General features: G+C 39.5%; 1 protein-coding gene across 3 annotated transcripts; it reads right to left on the minus strand.

The window, feature by feature from the left end:
* Positions 1–381: 381 nt before the first annotated feature.
* patz1 (POZ/BTB and AT hook containing zinc finger 1) lies at positions 382–16,560 on the minus strand. 3 transcript variants are annotated; one of them, XM_079840435.1, is made up of 6 exons: positions 14,614–16,560; positions 14,478–14,541; positions 10,857–11,028; positions 10,365–10,526; positions 7,022–7,231; positions 382–3,086 (listed from the first exon to the last, which is right to left on the minus strand). In XM_079840435.1, the coding sequence occupies exons 1-6, from the start codon at positions 15,777–15,779 to the stop codon at positions 2,623–2,625; spliced, it is 2,238 nt and encodes a 745-aa protein (XP_079696561.1). In that variant the 5' UTR covers positions 15,780–16,560; the 3' UTR covers positions 382–2,622. The 3 variants fall into 3 exon arrangements, with proteins under 3 accessions (XP_079696561.1, XP_079696563.1, XP_079696562.1); XM_079840436.1 differs by lacking the exon at positions 7,022–7,231 and having other exon boundaries at positions 389–3,086; XM_079840437.1 differs by lacking the exons at positions 7,022–7,231; positions 10,365–10,526.
* Between the last annotated feature and the right edge of the window lie 407 nt (positions 16,561–16,967).

Below are 16,967 nucleotides of genomic sequence, written 5' to 3' on the forward strand. Positions count from 1 at the left end.
ATGTTGTTCACTCAAGAATCATAGAAATTGCCATATTAACTGAAGCCTTAAACCCTGGATCAGTGCTTTGCAAATGTATTCTTTCAAGAGTTGCTCAAAATAACGAACTATATTTGAATTTGTGCTAATTAATTGTTTTTAAAGATTTTTGACAAGCAGTAAGTAACAGATTGGCTTTGGATGACAGCAGTCATAACTATGCAAATATGCATGCTTGCTGTGAAGGCTTTTCCATTAGATTTTTGACCTACATATAAATGTATATCATGTTATGTTTGGATCAATTTGACCACAACCATTAAAGTATTAAATAATAATGAAACTACTATTGTTTTACGCCAATTGCACAATTATGTGTTCTGAAGTGCTCATTACAAGAAAGAAAATTCTCAAATACAATTTTATTTTATACCCATCTCTGTACCAAATAGACAGAGACACAAAAACAGTGTACAAAAACAAACATCAATAGAAAAGTATGCTTATATCCAAATGTTCAAAAATTGATCAACGTTGTGACATAAATTGCAGAGAAACAACAATTTGTCAGAAAACAAAAGGGTAGAATACCAAACATGTACAAATGTACACTTTTCTATGTGCATGTCTTTATACAAAAGTGTCAATGCAACTCTGTTTGTATATGTTTTTTTATAAGATAGGTCCTTTAAATGAGAGATTTTTCCTACCCATCGCTGTTCACAATCAGTACTGGGAAGGCACTTTGCAACATACAAATATACAAATACACAAGCAAGAAAACAAACAAAAAAATGTTTCCAGTGATGTAATAAGCCAGAACACCATACAAGACGAACAAATAACAACAATAAAACAACTGAACAATTCCCTACTGAAATAAATAAGGGCTGCAAATATTCAGAGTACACTTATTGGGCAGACAATGATTGTTGCTATTAGAAATGTAAAATTCCAATCAATTAACAGATGTTATGATCTGATATTAGCAATGATCAGCCAAATAAGTGAGCTGCAAGGACCTGCGGGTTTTCCACTGCTCAGATCAGTCTGCATCAGATTTTACAGTTGCACATAAAAGCATTAAGTCGAACAAATACACATGGTAATAAAATATGTACTTGTTTTGCAAAAAAATAATAAAGTTAATTTTGTGTACATTGTCATTGATCGCATAAATCATAAGTGGCCGCTTGCAACACCTCTGCAACATTATATAAACTTCCATTCCAAATACTCCAAATAAGTTCACGGTACATCATATTAATAACCTGCAGGGTAAAATAAAAGGAAAGGTAACCAGCATTAACACTGCATTTAGAGTATGAGGAACAAGCAAACACCAAACACACACCCAAATACTTGCATAATAATAAAGACACAACAAAAGCATGGATTTGTCAGTATCGACTTAAAACAATTCTCATTAAACATACTCTTCCAAAAAAGAAAAAGTCCAATCATTCTACAAGGCCAAGGGAAATACCTATATACAAAGATCCTGTTCACATAAACTAACATAATTTGCCATACATATACACATATTTGTATATATATATGAATGTTACATGTATAGTGACTTTAAGTTAAGCAGGAATGTACTGAACAACCTAGAAAAACTCTGATATATTAAAAAAAGATTAGAAAGCCCTCTGTTTATATTACATTCTAGAGATAAAGGACATCGGAGAGACTGCAGCATTCACAAGTGCACTCACACATACGTCATCACTCTCACGCTGTCCTCCTGTCGGCTGCATGATTCAAGAAGAAAATAGCATGTTGCAACAAAACTCAATATATACCTTTTCGTAAAGGAGACTTGGACACCGGTATCAATAAGTTAATAAAATATATTCTTTGCTTCTTGCTATATCTTACAGTGAAACCTGAAATTGGTCCCTGTTGGACATTAAAAACTGACATACTTTTTGTGACCCCAAACAATCAGTCTCAGAACTATCAATGATAAACAAAGAAACAAACCATAAAAAAAATTACTGAGATATCAGCCATTATTGGCCTGAAGTTTTGAAGGATTTAAATTCATTTAAATATTTGTCAACGTAATTCATAGAGGAAAAGACTAAAACGTTTACGTTTTAGAACTAGTTGCTGTAGGTTTTCTGCCATTGGACTAGAACAGTAGCGCAAATGACTCCATCTCAATGTTTTCTGATTGTAAAGACTTTGTTTCGTTAAAATTATTTTGATATTGAAATGCTCACTGTGTAAGTCTGGACACTAATAACCTAGAAGTACATTCTGAAAATGTTTAGGGCATCGGTTTGTCTTTTAAAGCAAACATCATCCTCAATCCACCCATCTGGAAGCAGAAAGACACATGATAAACATACATTTCAAAAGTAAGATTTTTTTTTTCAGGATAGACCCATGAAATTGAGGATTTGTCAAAAGTGGAATAAACAGATTAGCTGCTCACACCATGATGGAATCGAAAATGGCATCCATGATGGCAAAGTCAAAACAATAACAAACATTATAATAGTAATAAACACACACACACAAAAAAGTAGTCTACTCTACATATGGCGTCAAGGAGAAAGAAACAGACTAAACTCGCAGTTATCAAAAGTTTGGTTGTCCAATAAGGTTATAAGAAATGTTTCTATTTCAAAGGGGTCACTTCTCCCCTAAACCCATTCCACTGCTGCCCATCTCAGAGTCCACTAGTGAAGAGGCAAAGGCTGACTGGACGATCTGAAAGCCAAAGGATTCAAGAAGTGACATATTCTGTTGGGGGGAAAAGGGCGAGCCGAGATCACTGAGACCAGAGCCGGCCGCAGCACGTTTCTTATGAACCCGGTGATGGTGCTTGTTGAGGTAAGACTTTGTGCGGAAGGTCTGGCCGCATTCACCACAGGCAAACTTCTTTTCGTGGTCTGTTTTTTGAATGTCTTTGGATCCCCCCGGCGAGGTCACCGTGTCTTCAGGTTGGCCGTTGAAAATGAAAGATGTCACCTCCATTTCTTCTCCCTCAACTTTGTGTTCGGCCTTGAGGTCCGTTCCGTTGGAAAGGTCACCGAAAACTGCGTCCGATCCATCAGAATCCTGATGGGGGCATTTCCCAGCATTCTCCTGTCCGTCTGAGGTAAACACAGAGTGGGGAAGGGGATATCAGGGAAGGAGGGGGACAGAGAGAAATATAGGAAGAGAGAAGGAGCCTCACATTAAGCAACATGTCTAAAGATTTTAATATTTCCTTTATACTTGAACCCTCATGACCACAACAACTACTTGTGAGAACTTGTTTGTGTTCAAAGCAGCTTGGATATCTGTTGGCCATCTATTGCGGTTTTGTGCTTATACTTTCTAAGGGAAATTGCATCATATTTTGTACAATAAGATCTTAATATTTCAGATTATTCAGTCCACGGAGTACCTATACGCTCTAGAGCAGTGGCACAAAACCTCAGTTTACGAGCAAAAAGGACAAATTCCTTTTTTCCCCCCTCCAAGATGCAAATATTAAAGGTGCTGCATGTAGGAATGACAGCTAGTGGTTGAAATGGGTACTGCAGTCCTAAAATTTGTTAAAGGTGTCATGAAGTGGCTTTTTTATACTGAGGTCTGAGGTCAATTATGACGTTTTCATGGTTTTTACATTTAAAAAACATCATAATGAATAAGTAATAGGCTATTTTCTGCCTTGGTTTTGTGGCTCTCTGAAAAACGCTCGGTTTTGATGGGCGTGCCGCACTGAAGACTTGGAAGTAAACACCCACGGCTAGGATTGGATAAGATTTGCATATTTAATGAGCTTCTGCTCCCGGAATGAATCGCCCAGCCCACAGCCAGGGCTCGCAAAATGTTTTTATCAAACAAACACAATGATTCATCTCTCATCCACCCGCGACTGATTGGAATGTTATTTTTGTATCATTTCGATCATCAGTTAATTTAACCGCGAACAACACACACACACACGTCTCAAAAGCACATAGCCCCGGGACATTGGGCTTTGCGAGCACTGGCGTTACAAGTCCGAGTCTGATCACGAATGAACCAATAACACCTTCTCCAGCCTGTGACCGTGTGCTAAGGTATGTAATCAATACATATCAAACCATCTGTAACAATGCAATACTAACACATAAAAAACATGTTTTACTCACATCAGTGTGTTGCACCATTCCTGTCGGATCCAATATAGAAGGCACAGCATTATGTTTTAAAGGTCCTGTTCTTCGTGATCCCATTTTTCAAACTTTAGTTAGTGTGTAATGTTGCTGTTAGAGCATTTATAATACCTGTAAAATTATAAAGCTCAAAGTTCAATGCCAAGCGAGATATTTAACAGAAGTTCCCTTTCAAAGCCTACAGCGAACAGCTGGTTAGGACTACATCCTGGTATTTCCTGCTTTAATTACGTCAGTAGAGCAGTATGTCGACTAACCTCCGCCCACAAGAACACGCGAAAAAGGGGGCGTGGTCTTGTTGCTCCCGCGTGGAGAATAGGAAGTGTTGCGTTCGTTTGCGTTCGTATAGTTTGTTTGTTGCCATGTCGTCGAGACGCTGTTATTTTCATCCCGGAGTCAAGTCACCTTTGTTTGGCTTTCCCAGGGACGCTGTACTTTGAGATCATTGAGCGCATGCATCCCCGTTATGGTGAGAGGCGTGACCTTTCCGGTAACGTGCGCTCTGTGTGCGCTAAACTGCTGTCGAATCACGACACGGGAACCGCTGGCACAATCAGAACTCGTTACGTGTTTCTGAAGGAGGGACTTCATAGAACAGGGAAATCTTTCAAGCCGTTTTGAGGACAGTGAAAACAGCAGTATACAGAAAAGTAAATTGTGTGAAAAATACTGTGTTTTTTTACACGCGAAACATGAACACATGTTATATTGCACACTGTAAACACAATCAAAGCTTCAAAAAAAACACGAAAAACGGGACCTTTAATCTCAATAGGTCTGCAAATCCAGTATCGACCTGTATCTTGTTTACAATCGATTCCGCATCGTTTAGCTCCACGAGTCAGTGGGCGTGCTTGAGGCGGTGCTTCTGCGTCCTACTACATCAGTGGTCGACATATTCTGAGATCTCTCGTTTTCTGGGTCTGGTGTCTATAAAAGCTTTTCTTTGACTAACAAGGACGTTTTCAGCTCTGAAACTTGCAAGATATTCTTATATCACAAAATTTTATATACCAAAGGCTCAAAGGGAAGTTGATTTCTCAATTCATCACCCCATTAAAATATAGTTTGCCCCGCCCCCTCATCGACACTCAAGTGGGTTGGCAGTTTAAGGACACGAAACAGGAACAAGCGATATTGACAATGGAAGGCGAGGAGACTTGTACACTGCAAGTTGAGTTGATTTATCCATGTTTTAATATGCTCCCGTTCATAGAGATTTTTTCATTGATGCCAAGGTTTTTTAGGTCGGGTAGAATTTGCGATCTCAAACCCAGTCTACATGCAGTGTGGTGCAAAACTGGCATGTGGTGTCGCAATGCTATTGGGTAAACTGGCAACGTATGGTATCACACAGACCAAAAGAAAAACAGACATTACGACATGGAACGCACATTTCAAAGTAAAATAACTGGCTATAGCATTGTTTTTCAGGGAAACGAGTATGTGAACTCAACATATTTCCTAAATATCTTCAAACATATAATGGTATTTTTATGCTTTATTACAGTCAAAAACGTACATACAGCACCTTTAAAAGTGAAATCTAAATGCATATTGAATTGCATAGCGTCAATTTAAGTTGATCTTAAATGGATAGTTAAACCCAAAATGAAAATTATGTCATCACTTGCTGTCATGTCATTCCAAACCAGTATGAGTTTTTCTTTTTTGGAACACAAAAGAAGATATTTTGCAAAACTCTGGGAAAAAACAACAACATTAGAGCCCATTGACTTCCACTGTATGGACAATGAGGCATTTCTCAAAAATATCTTCTATTATGTTCCACAAAAGAAAGTCATACAGTTTGGAACAACGTGAGGGTGAGTATCTAATGATTGTGAGACTTCATTACCACAGATTACACACTCACACTCTACTCAGCTCTGAATGATCGGTGCTCAGCTTTTTCCACATACATGTTATGAAATTTAGCCTGAACTAGCCAAGTAGTTTTCCATGCTACTAACAACAGTAGTCACGTTTCCACCGTAATTACCCAGAACAAATTGTCCCAGGAACTGTTCCCGCTGGATTTCGCCCTCAGCATATAAGCTTAATAAAGCCTGAACATCGTCATCGTCCATTGTTGTATTTCTTTTCTCCTGTTGTATTTCCATTGTTGATTCAAATAGCAAACAACTCTTACTGCACGCACCGCTACAGACTTTTAAAAATGATGGTTGAAATGAAATGCTGTGTTGAGTCAACCAATCAGTGGGTTCAGCGCCCAAGTTCCACCCCCAAAGTTTCTGAAAAAGTACTACCTCGCGTCGCGAGCAGGCACTTTCTAAGGGGGAACTTTTTACCCGCAACTTCATTTAGACCCTGGAACCCTGTGGTCGAAACACACAGAATACCACCACAAAGTCCCTAGTTCCTGGGGAAAGTTCCTGTGGTGGAAATGCGGCTAGAGTGACACTTCAGAGCATGAGACCTAAGATAATTTCTGATTATCAGAGAAGCACCCTATTTGAAAAAAAAAAAAAAAGAGACCTTGAGCAAAGAGCAAGTCTTATGAGCAACAAGTTGAGTACCAAGGCTCTAGAGTTGCAGTCTCTTTAACTCTATTCCACTAGTTTGACTTACAACATACAGGACATTTTACGGACCCTGAATACTAAGATTACATGCAATCCAGTTCTTTGAAAGTATAAATTATAGACAAAAGAGGTCAGACGTTGGTGCTGTTAAAGCAACCGGATGAAAATCAAACACCACAAGACAAAAAGCATGAGCAAAATACAGACCAAGCCAATTATTTATTTTGCAAATAAAGTCAACGGTGCTTTGCATATATTTGCACTAGGCTTATCAGTTATAACATCCAGACATCCCCAGTTCACCACATTGCCACCCTCCTAACAGCTTGTACTGACCTGTAAGAGGTCCATGAAGCGGAAACCCTGGTGCTCCAGAAGAGCGGCACTCCCAGAAATAGGGATTTGGACCTGGCTTGCCCAGGAGCAGCTCAGGCTGCAGGCCCAGGGCCGGAGGCACAGGCTGGGGTAGAACTGGCCCAGTTAGCCCCCGAAAAGACCCCTCTGTCTCAGGAAAGGTAACCAGGAGTCGGCGACTGGTGCAAAGGTCTACACCGCCAGTAACCACCCCAAGAAGTAAGGGATATGGGTAGAGGAAAAGACAGAGAGGCCAAGGGGGACAATTCGCAGTCAATACAGTCAGATGACCACTAGCTTCACATCAGTTCAGAAATTATGAAACTTGTTTGTTCAAAGCTAAAATGACTATATCAATTTGAATGAATCTTTTTCTCTCATTACATGCCAAGCCAGCAGCTCAATGATACTGTTGGAGTGATAGTGTATAGGGGTGTAACGGTACCCGTATTCGTACCGAACCGTTTCGGTACAGGGCTTTCGGTTCGGTGGACGCGTGTACCGAATACAGTCTTTAACAGTTAACAGTCGGCTTGTTTGAAGCGCGGAACACACTTCAATCTGAGTTCCCACACGAACATATTAAGTATTCAGTCCATTTTATCAAGACATTCAAATGATAACTTGACGTTCTTTAATGTGGCGTGACTGATCACTGAACACAGTTTAAGCTGCCGCACGCGCAACCATCGGTGAACGCGATCGATCATCTCTTCCTAAAGAATAAACATGAATGAACATCAGAAGGTATGTTGTTGGGGATACATTACAACTGACTGTCACGTATCATATGTGGTATAAACGCTCAATCAGTGTTTTAACGGCGGAAACACCTCAATTTAACTGCTTGTGAACTAAACAATGTCATGTAGTATCACATTTACCTCAGGCCAGACTGATCTCATAAAATAGCGTATGTATGACATGCCAATTCGCTATGTCATTTTGGCGTGCTATCAAGACGCATAATCGCTTTTTAGCGTGTTTATCAACGCGGTTTCATTCTATCCCCCTACACTGCTCCTACCCCTAAACCTACCCTTCACACACACACACACACACACACACACACACACTGCCCCTGCCCCTAAACCTACCCATCACAAGAAACATTTTGCACTTTTCCATTTTCAAAAAAAAACATAATTTAGTATGTTTATAAATCCATTTACATTCACGTGGAATCACACGGCGTACACATACACGCGGAATAACACGGCGTAGACATACACGCGGAGATGATGGTTCGTTTCGGCGTACACATACACACGGAATCACACGCCGTAGACATACACGTGGATAGCTCAGAATGCGTACAGATAACACGCCATTTGGCTTTAGAAAGTGGCATGTATGTTTACGCAAAGTCATGATGTCATGTTGCTCAGGCAGTCATTCAGTGTCCACAGAATTTTATTCACTAGAGAAATCAACTCTTTCACTAAATATATGCACTATATTAGCCTATATATTCATTATATTCTACTTAACCTGTTAGTGATGTCTATTATTTAATGCATGTTTAAATAAACCTGTCATGAAAATGACAGACACTGTGTATAGGCTACATGATTATATTTCAACAACGAACTGGAGAAAAACTATTTTATAATTAGATTTAGAGGTTATTGCAAAAACTGCCTTATGTGAAGTTTACATGTTTGCGTACTGTTATTTGAGTGTTGATTATTATACCTAAAAATAAATAGCCACTGAATTTAGGCTAATAGTTTGGGCTCTGTTGTTAACCTTTAATATTAATGTGCAAGTAAGGGCTCCCTATCTCCAATAAACTTTTTGATATAATTTAATTAATTTAAGGACAGCCACTTTTTTTTCAGTAAACCACTGTTTAATAAAAATAAATAAAAAGCAATTTTGTAAAACTGCTGTACCGTACCCGTAGCGATCCGTGACTTCAAAACCGAGGTGCGTACCGAACCGTCAGTTTTGTGTACCGTTACACCCCTATGTAATGACAATTCTGTACTGATGTAAAGTTAATGATGCCTTTCTGATGTATTCCTGCATTACTTTTCGCATATCTATATAACTGCCAAAATATTAAATCTTATATTGCAAGATAAACAAACTAAATGTTCTTCCTTCCTATTCTAGTGAATAGTAAATAGCATCTATAACCCACTTAAAACAATTATTTTGGGGGGAAATTTTAGAATTCGTCATCACCAATACATTAGCAGGGAATCATGTAAAGATTTTAGGACACTTAGTCCTTGCTGACACCATTTTGTTCCCCATCATGTGCAATAAGGATATCCCCCAATCACAAGCTGCTGGATTTTATGGCAATAAATGTTTGAAAAAGGTCCATTAAATCCACAGAAACAATGCACAGTGTGTACATGTGCACTTACATGTGGACATGCATGAATGAAGGCTCAAATAACGCTTGCATTATGCCAGCACTTGATGGAGATGATAGTAAGCGACACACAGAATGGGACATGTGGCCATGCTAAATTGGTCAGCAGCAATGTAACCAATCTGATTGATAGGGCTGCAACTATTATTTAATGTATGCCCTAAATCAACTATATCTCTAAATGCATTTTATTTAAACATACAAACTTCAAGTAAATCTTTTTAGTTTCCTTTTCATATTTTGCCTGCAAATCAAATATTGGCCTGGTTTCACAGACAGGGCATAGATTAAGCCAGGATTAGGCCTTAGTTCAATAAGGACATTGAAGCAACTTTTATAAACGAGCCTTAGAAAAAAAACATTAATGGTGTGCATCTTGAGACAAAACAATGACACGTATTTTAAAATATGTCAGTGCAAGTTGCTTTCAGTTAAAACATGCATTTTAGTCTGGGACTAGATTTAAGCCTTGTCTGTGAAACCGGGGCATTGTTTTTAAGACGACTCTGATCATCATAAACTGACGTCAGCAAAACTACTACTAAAATAAGGACTGCATTCATATGCAATATTTCATCAGGTATAATTAAATTTGCGCATTTTGGTTGTCGTTTTCCAAAACTCAGCTGAGCTAAAGAAACTTTTCGCTAACTTTCCTCATAAAAAGTGAAGCACAACCCATACTTTCAGCAACAGACATCCTCTCTCATCCACAGAGAGAAAAGTCCTGAAAGATGGTGCAATATAAATCAGAAGGGCCAAATTCTCCCTGATTCGCTGCAAAGTAATTTTGCAATAAAGATGAAAGTTGCACAGCGCTACAATCTGTGTTTGCGGGTGAGTTTTTATGCAAGCAGATGCAGCATCTGATAAGCAGCAGTGAAAAAGACAGCAAGTGAGCGAGCAAGAATTTGACGCTGTGGGGAGAGGCTAGCTTGCCTTCCACTGCGCACGGGCGTCCTGAGTGGTAGGGGGCGCCGTTGTGCATCTGTGGTCTGTTGGTGCGTGGTTCAGGGAACTGATGTGCTGCAGAGGAAGGGAGCATGGACGAGCTGTGGTGCGTTTTTACGTGCACCTTTAAGTAGGAGGCAGTAGAAAAACCTGAGACCATCGAAAGAACAAGTAGGAAAAAAAAAATAAAAAAAAATAAAAAGAACAGAACAATACTCAGTCTGATTAATCAGATTTTTAGAATAAAATATAAAGTATAAGCCACAAACCTTTTCAGTACTACTATGTAAAACTTGAGCTTTTTCCCCCTTTTTCTGTATTTTTAAAGAAGCCATTCAGCTTTTGAGAGCCTAAACTAACTTACTAAGTATGGTCAGTGGCAATAAAAATGGATCATTAGCTGGGTATTTTGTACACACAAGTTTCGCAAACAACGTCTTTATAAAATGTATTTATTTTCAATGCATGTTTGACCAGTACCTTTGTTGCATATTCCACAGTAGTTATGAGGTCCTTCACTGTGTTTTTTCAAGTGGTCGGTCATGTAGGCAGCCCGGAGAAATTTCCCACACACTTGACATGGTATCTTATCTTCATGGCATGCCAGGTGCGACCTCAGGCGATCTCGTGTTGCGAAGGATGCGTTGCAAATCTGAGACATTTCAAGATATGGTTTATAAGCTTTTTCCAAGAGATAATTTTTGTTCAAGTGTTATCGCAAACATGAGGTTGATTTAAAGGAGGAATTTACTCAAATACTGCCATCATTTACTTGCGCCCATGTCATTCTAAAGCAGACTTTCTTTGTTGCATTACACAGAAGGTGATTTTTTTTAAGAATATGAGACCTTGGCTGTCCAGCTCCAAAACGAGTATTTTGATTATAATACAAAGAAAAAAAATGAACGTTACCATGAAATCAAAATGGACATTTATTTTTTTATGGAACATTGCAGTGTTTATTATAAATTGTTTATCCCAACAAAAATTTTTTTTTTACTTTCACTCCCCCTTGCAATGCCATCTCTACTTTGATAATGTGCACCGGCACAAGGACCGGCCAATAATCCATCACTTACACTAAATAACTATGCAAACGACAAAAAATCCAATCAATCAATGTTCAATGGACAAAATCAAGTCCCACCGTCCATTGTTTTCCTCGTTCGAGAAGTCATTTTCACTTGGATATACGTCACAGCAGGATAGAAAAGATGATTGCAATTTCGGTTTCATGTCGACTTTAGATCATTATTCACTGATTATCCTCCTCTGCAGCAATTGGTGGTTAGTGTGCCCATCAGTCTATTTACATCAGGGGTGTCCAAAGTCCGGCCCGCGGGCCAAATGCGGCCCGGGGATGAATTTCAAACGTCTATTAAAATTTATTATATGTGGCCCGCCACGGATCATTTACAAATCATGCAGTTTCACAATGTCACCGCAAGGTGGCAGTACTAGACTTTAGGCCAGGGAAACAGCGCCCAAAGCGGAACGAAACAGCGCTGCGCGTGATCTGCGCAACTCGCGAGCTCTGACTCTGAACAAATGTGTTTACCTTGATCACGCGCCCACTAAACAGCCTTCCGAAGCCCGTGAGAAGTGTTCGAGTGCAGCGCTGAGGTCTCCGGTACTGAATCTCCCTGTGATTTGATTTAATTTAAATCCAGTTAAACAGCGCTGACTTAATAAACAACACTAACGTGCAAATCAGCTGAGCCGATTCAAAATAATTTTCAAACAACAATTCGCATTTCGAATTTATCATGGATTTACTGTGGTAACACCTGCAACCGTGGTAATTTGTCAGAAATGTAGTTAATATCTAATTTTATTTAATTTGTAATGTAGACATATATTAAATGAGTAATAAAGGCCAAATTACAGACTATTTCTTGTCATAAACTTGCAGTTTTGTGCATTTGTATTTATGTCTATAGAATAAATACCATTCTAGATATAGAAATATATATATATGTATAATGTATGTATTACTTTTTGCCTTGTGTGCACTGCAAAAAATGCTGTCATTTAGTATTTTTGTCCTGTTTCTAGTCTAAATATATCTAAAAATTCTTAAATCAAGATGTTACGAAATAAGTTAAATGACAGTAGATATTTGTTCGTTTTCTGGAAAATAAAATTTAATTGAAGTGAGTTTTTGTTTAAAACAAGAAAATATATCTGCCAATGGGGTAAGAAAAATAATGTTTCTATTTGGAATCTTTAAGGAAGATTATTTTTCTAATCCATTGGCAGATAATTTAGTTTGTTTCAAGCAAAAACTCAATTCATTTTGATTCCCCCCCCAGGAATCAAGAAAAAATATGTAATTTTCCTTTTTTGATATTTGGACTGGAAAAAAGACAAAAAGTCAGAAAAGTATGTTTTTTAGTTTGGTTTTACCTGTGGTGATCTAAATAGAGCACTTATTAAATTTAAATAAGAATAGAGTTCTAACTCCGTAATAATATTAAAATTTCACCCATTAAAACTTTTTGGTTGATGAAAGTTTTACAGATATTGTTAAATATCCATACATTTCCTGTGTCCTATCTCAAGCTACTCTACTGTCAGCTCAAGCTTTTGTCAAATATATACATATAAATATATAAATATATATAATAGAAAAGGGACCGGCCCCCGGGTATGTCCACAACATCGAATCCGGCCCTCTTTAAAAAAAGTTTGGACACCCCTGGTTTACATGCACTTTAAAGGGATAGTTCACCCAAAAATGAAAATTCTGTCATCATTTACATGACCTCAAGTCGTTCCAAATCTGTTTAATTCATCTTCGGAACACAAATTAAGATATTTTAATGAAATGTGAGAGATTTTAGTCCCTCTATTGACAGTCCACACAACTACCACTTTGACGCTTCAAAAGGTTCAAAAGGAATATTAAAACGAATCCATATGAATTGAGCAGTTTAGTCCAAATTTTCTGAAGAAACGTGATTGCTTTACACGCTGAACAGATTTAATGTAGGCTTTTATTCACATATAAACTTTCATCCATGCACACATCGGTTATGGTAAACGGAAGCTCAATCATGCTTGCTTGAAATGTGGAAACCAATGAGGTTAATTCTCGTGTTACGCAGCACGTTTGAGCTTCGGCAAGAACCAATGAGGTTTGTTCTCATGCGTCAAGCAAGTACGGGTGAGCTTCTGTTTATGTTTGCTGAACAATGTTTATATGTGAATAAAAGCCTAAATTCAATCTGTTTATCATATAATGCGATCGTGTCTCCAGAAAATCTGGACTAAACCGCTCCATTCATGTGGATTAGTTTTACGATCTCTTTATGAACTTTTTAAAGCATCAAAGTGTTTCGTGAACTGTCAATGAATGGACAGAAGTCTTTCAGATTTAATTAAAATATCTTAATTTGTGTTTTGAAGATGAATAAAGGACTTAAAAGGTTTGGAACGACATGAGGGCGAGTAAATTATGACAGAATGGTCATTTTTGGTGAACTAACCCCTTAAAAAAGTGTTTCAGTCAGACTGAACTAAAGCAATAATTTGTTTCTTCAATTGTCATGTAGTCAGACTGAAATCATTCCAGACATGTTTTTGCTAAACTAACAGACTTCGATAATTCAACTGTACTTCAGCTTTGTCCAGCATGTTAATCAGATTACAATTTACCTCACTGTTGTGCGTATGCTCCAAAAAGACTGATTATAACTTTAAGTTAAATGAACTTGGGAACCTAAAGAATCAAATTTGTGAATGAATAGATTTGTGAACTGGATCAACTGATTCACTGAAATGATCCGACTCAAAAGAAACATAGGTTCAGGTACCAAAGCAAGCTAGGGCAAATGTTAAGATTTTAAGTGAATATTAAAATGTTCATCTTCATCTGGCTTCATAAGTTGTTTTGACCACATTTGGGATGTTTTATGGGGTTTTTTGTTTTTGTTTTGGAGCTTGACAGGCGCAGTCCTCAGCCATTCGTTATATGGAAAAGAGTGGCTGGAATATGATTCAGAAATTCACCTTTGGTGTTCCATCCCATGGATGAAACAAAGCCTTACAGATTCAGAACAACAAAAGAATGAGAAAATAGTAAAGTTCAGTATTTCTCACCTGACACTTGTGAGGTCGCTCTGTGGTGTGCACCTGTTTAATATGTCCATTCAGGTGGTCTGGCCTGTAAAAATATCACACAAACAATGTGATGACAAATACATAAAACAATGTTGTAATAAATGACTGTACTCACCTGGAGAAACCCTTCCCGCAGCTTTGACAGACATACGGCTTACCCACCGAGCCGTCGTGAGACCGCACATGGTAAGACATCCTATCCTTGCGTTTGAAGCGCAGCCCGCACACCGGGCACGCATACGGTTTTTCGCCCGAATGTGACAGCTTGTGCCGGTTCAGGTGGTAGACATCTCGGAAGACCTTCCCGCATAGATCACACGCGACGTGTCGTCTCGTCCTCTCGCGCTTACGGTTGTCCGTCGGCAGTCCGTTTTCCTGAAACCTCGACTGGGAATGAGTGATCATCGTCGGGCCGTCCACTGCGACCAGCTCCGGTCCTGTGCTCAAACCGCCGCTGAACGTCCCGTGCTGAGTCTCGTGGTTTCTCAACTGCACATCGTCGGGAAAATTCTTGCCACACACCCCGCACGAGAAAAGGCCCTCGTCTTCGTTTTGAGCAGTGCTATTATTGTAGGATATCGGCTCTGTTGTGGGCTCTTTTTTGGGTCTCCCTCTGCTTCGCTTGGAGCTGTCGTTGTTGAGGTGGCTGCTGGGAAACTCCAACGGGGAAACCGCTAAGCGATCGACCGCTTGTGCTCCGGGAGCGGCCGGCTGCGTCGGATCGGCACCGTCGCTGTCATTGTTGTCGGTAAACACGGCGCCGTTGGACACGCTCCCGTTTGACATGTCCACGGGCAGGGGGTATGACAGCTGCTCCGCGGCCCTGAACAGGCTGTGCTCGCCTCCTCGAGACGGAGGCACGAGGATCTGCACGTTGGATTGTTTGATGACCTCCTGACAGATCTCGATGACAGATCGCATGAGCAGAAACTTCGCCGCGGTCATCAGCTCCGGGAAGCACTCCAGGCGCACCACGATCTTGGAGGTGTACGCGAAGTCCAGGATGTCTCGGAAAACTTTGGGGCTGATCGTGTGCATCTCCAGCTCCTTGCCTTGGCTGTCGTCTTCCGTCTGACAGCTGAACACCGACTCGAAATACTCGCTGCACGCCGCCAACACAGCCTTGTGCGCGGGGAAGCTCTCCTCTCCGACGCGCAAGATAACATCACAAAACCTGCCTCCATCTTTTCTCTGGCTGTTGAGGTTGTGTAGCATCTCGGCGCTGTGTTTGCTCACCTGGTACGTGTAGGAGGAATTCCACGGCTGTTCTGTCTTCTCCATGCCGCCTTCATTCAACAACCGAGCCTAACGCATACGACGGAAGAGGTAGACGAACACAAACGAATGGCAAACACCCAATAAACAGAAGCATTCAGCAGCGACCACCACTCCTCGCCTTTTTAGCATCTAACATGTTAGCAGGGGGAAAAATGGCAGCCCCCCAGCTTCCTGTGAACTTTGACCTTTGTTTAAAGGGAGGGGGGTGTCGTTCGCGTTTAATATTTTCGGTTTTAACAGTTTAATCCATTACTTTAATTCAAAGAGAAAGCGCAGATACTGTTCACACACCGAAACAGAAGTTTGCTGGATGCATGTTGTCCGTCTTCCTGGTTCGCGGCGTTATGAATTCACATCCTTGTTTTCCAGTGAGCCCCCTCCCCCAAATGTACGCCAGACACTGAATACATGACAGCAGACTGCCTTTCTCTCTTTTAGACACTGTAACCACTCTACACTCCAAAATATAGCCCACTCTGTAAACATGAAGGAAATTCAAGTGAACAGGGAAAACTCTTTAGAACGGACACAGCTCGAAAGCTGCTCTCCTGAACTAGTAATGTACACATCAAGCTCAAAGACACCATGGAGAAAGCCAATTGTTGTTGACTGTACACTGGCTTTGCTCTGTGTCTGGCAACCAAATTTACAAATCCTTTAGGGAAATATTACATTTGAAAATGCTTTACATTTTTGTACATAAATGCATATAACTTATATAAGTATTGTTTCACACAATAGTTTCAGAGCTCAGATTTTTCCTTGGGTGGCAAATCCAGACTTCCTCTTTAAATAAAATAAAATAAAAAAACAGAAAAAACATGCTCCAGCTTAATTGCAAAAATTTCCCCCTTCATTTTTGAGTTTATTCTCTTTCTACTGTATGTAGTTTGTTTTTGGCAATCTTTTTTTGTTTCAGTTCATCATCCAAAATCCTTGGTTTTTTGTGAAAAGCCCCATACAAGACTAATATTAAAAAAATATATTTAGCCGGAAAGAGAAAAAAAACTGGCCAAGAGTCCATAACATACACTCCCCTCACAATACTCCCATAGTGTGGCTTGAACCAAATGTGCAAAGCTATCAGATTCCACAACATTAAGATATATTTGGAATTTTGAAAATATACTTGGCAAAAATAGAGCAACATGACCATCCAGTTACACTGGAATATGAATGAACTGGAGCAAC

Source organism: Gobio gobio (assembly GCF_949357685.1).
Source record: "Gobio gobio genome assembly, chromosome: 17".
NCBI lineage: Eukaryota > Metazoa > Chordata > Actinopteri > Cypriniformes > Gobionidae > Gobio > Gobio gobio.

Bases quoted from the DNA above. Each gene is read 5' to 3' on its own strand.
- patz1 (XM_079840435.1), bottom strand. From the start codon at position 15,779: ATGGAGAAGACAGAACAGCCGTGGAATTCCTCCTACACGTACCAGGTG. The intron at 11,029-14,477 runs GTGAGAAATACT...GAAATGTCTCAG, and splicing joins AGCGACCTCACAAGTGTCAG to ATTTGCAACGCATCCTTCGC. The intron at 10,527-10,856 runs GTACTGGTCAAA...CGATGGTCTCAG, and splicing joins CTGTGGAATATGCAACAAAG to GTTTTTCTACTGCCTCCTAC.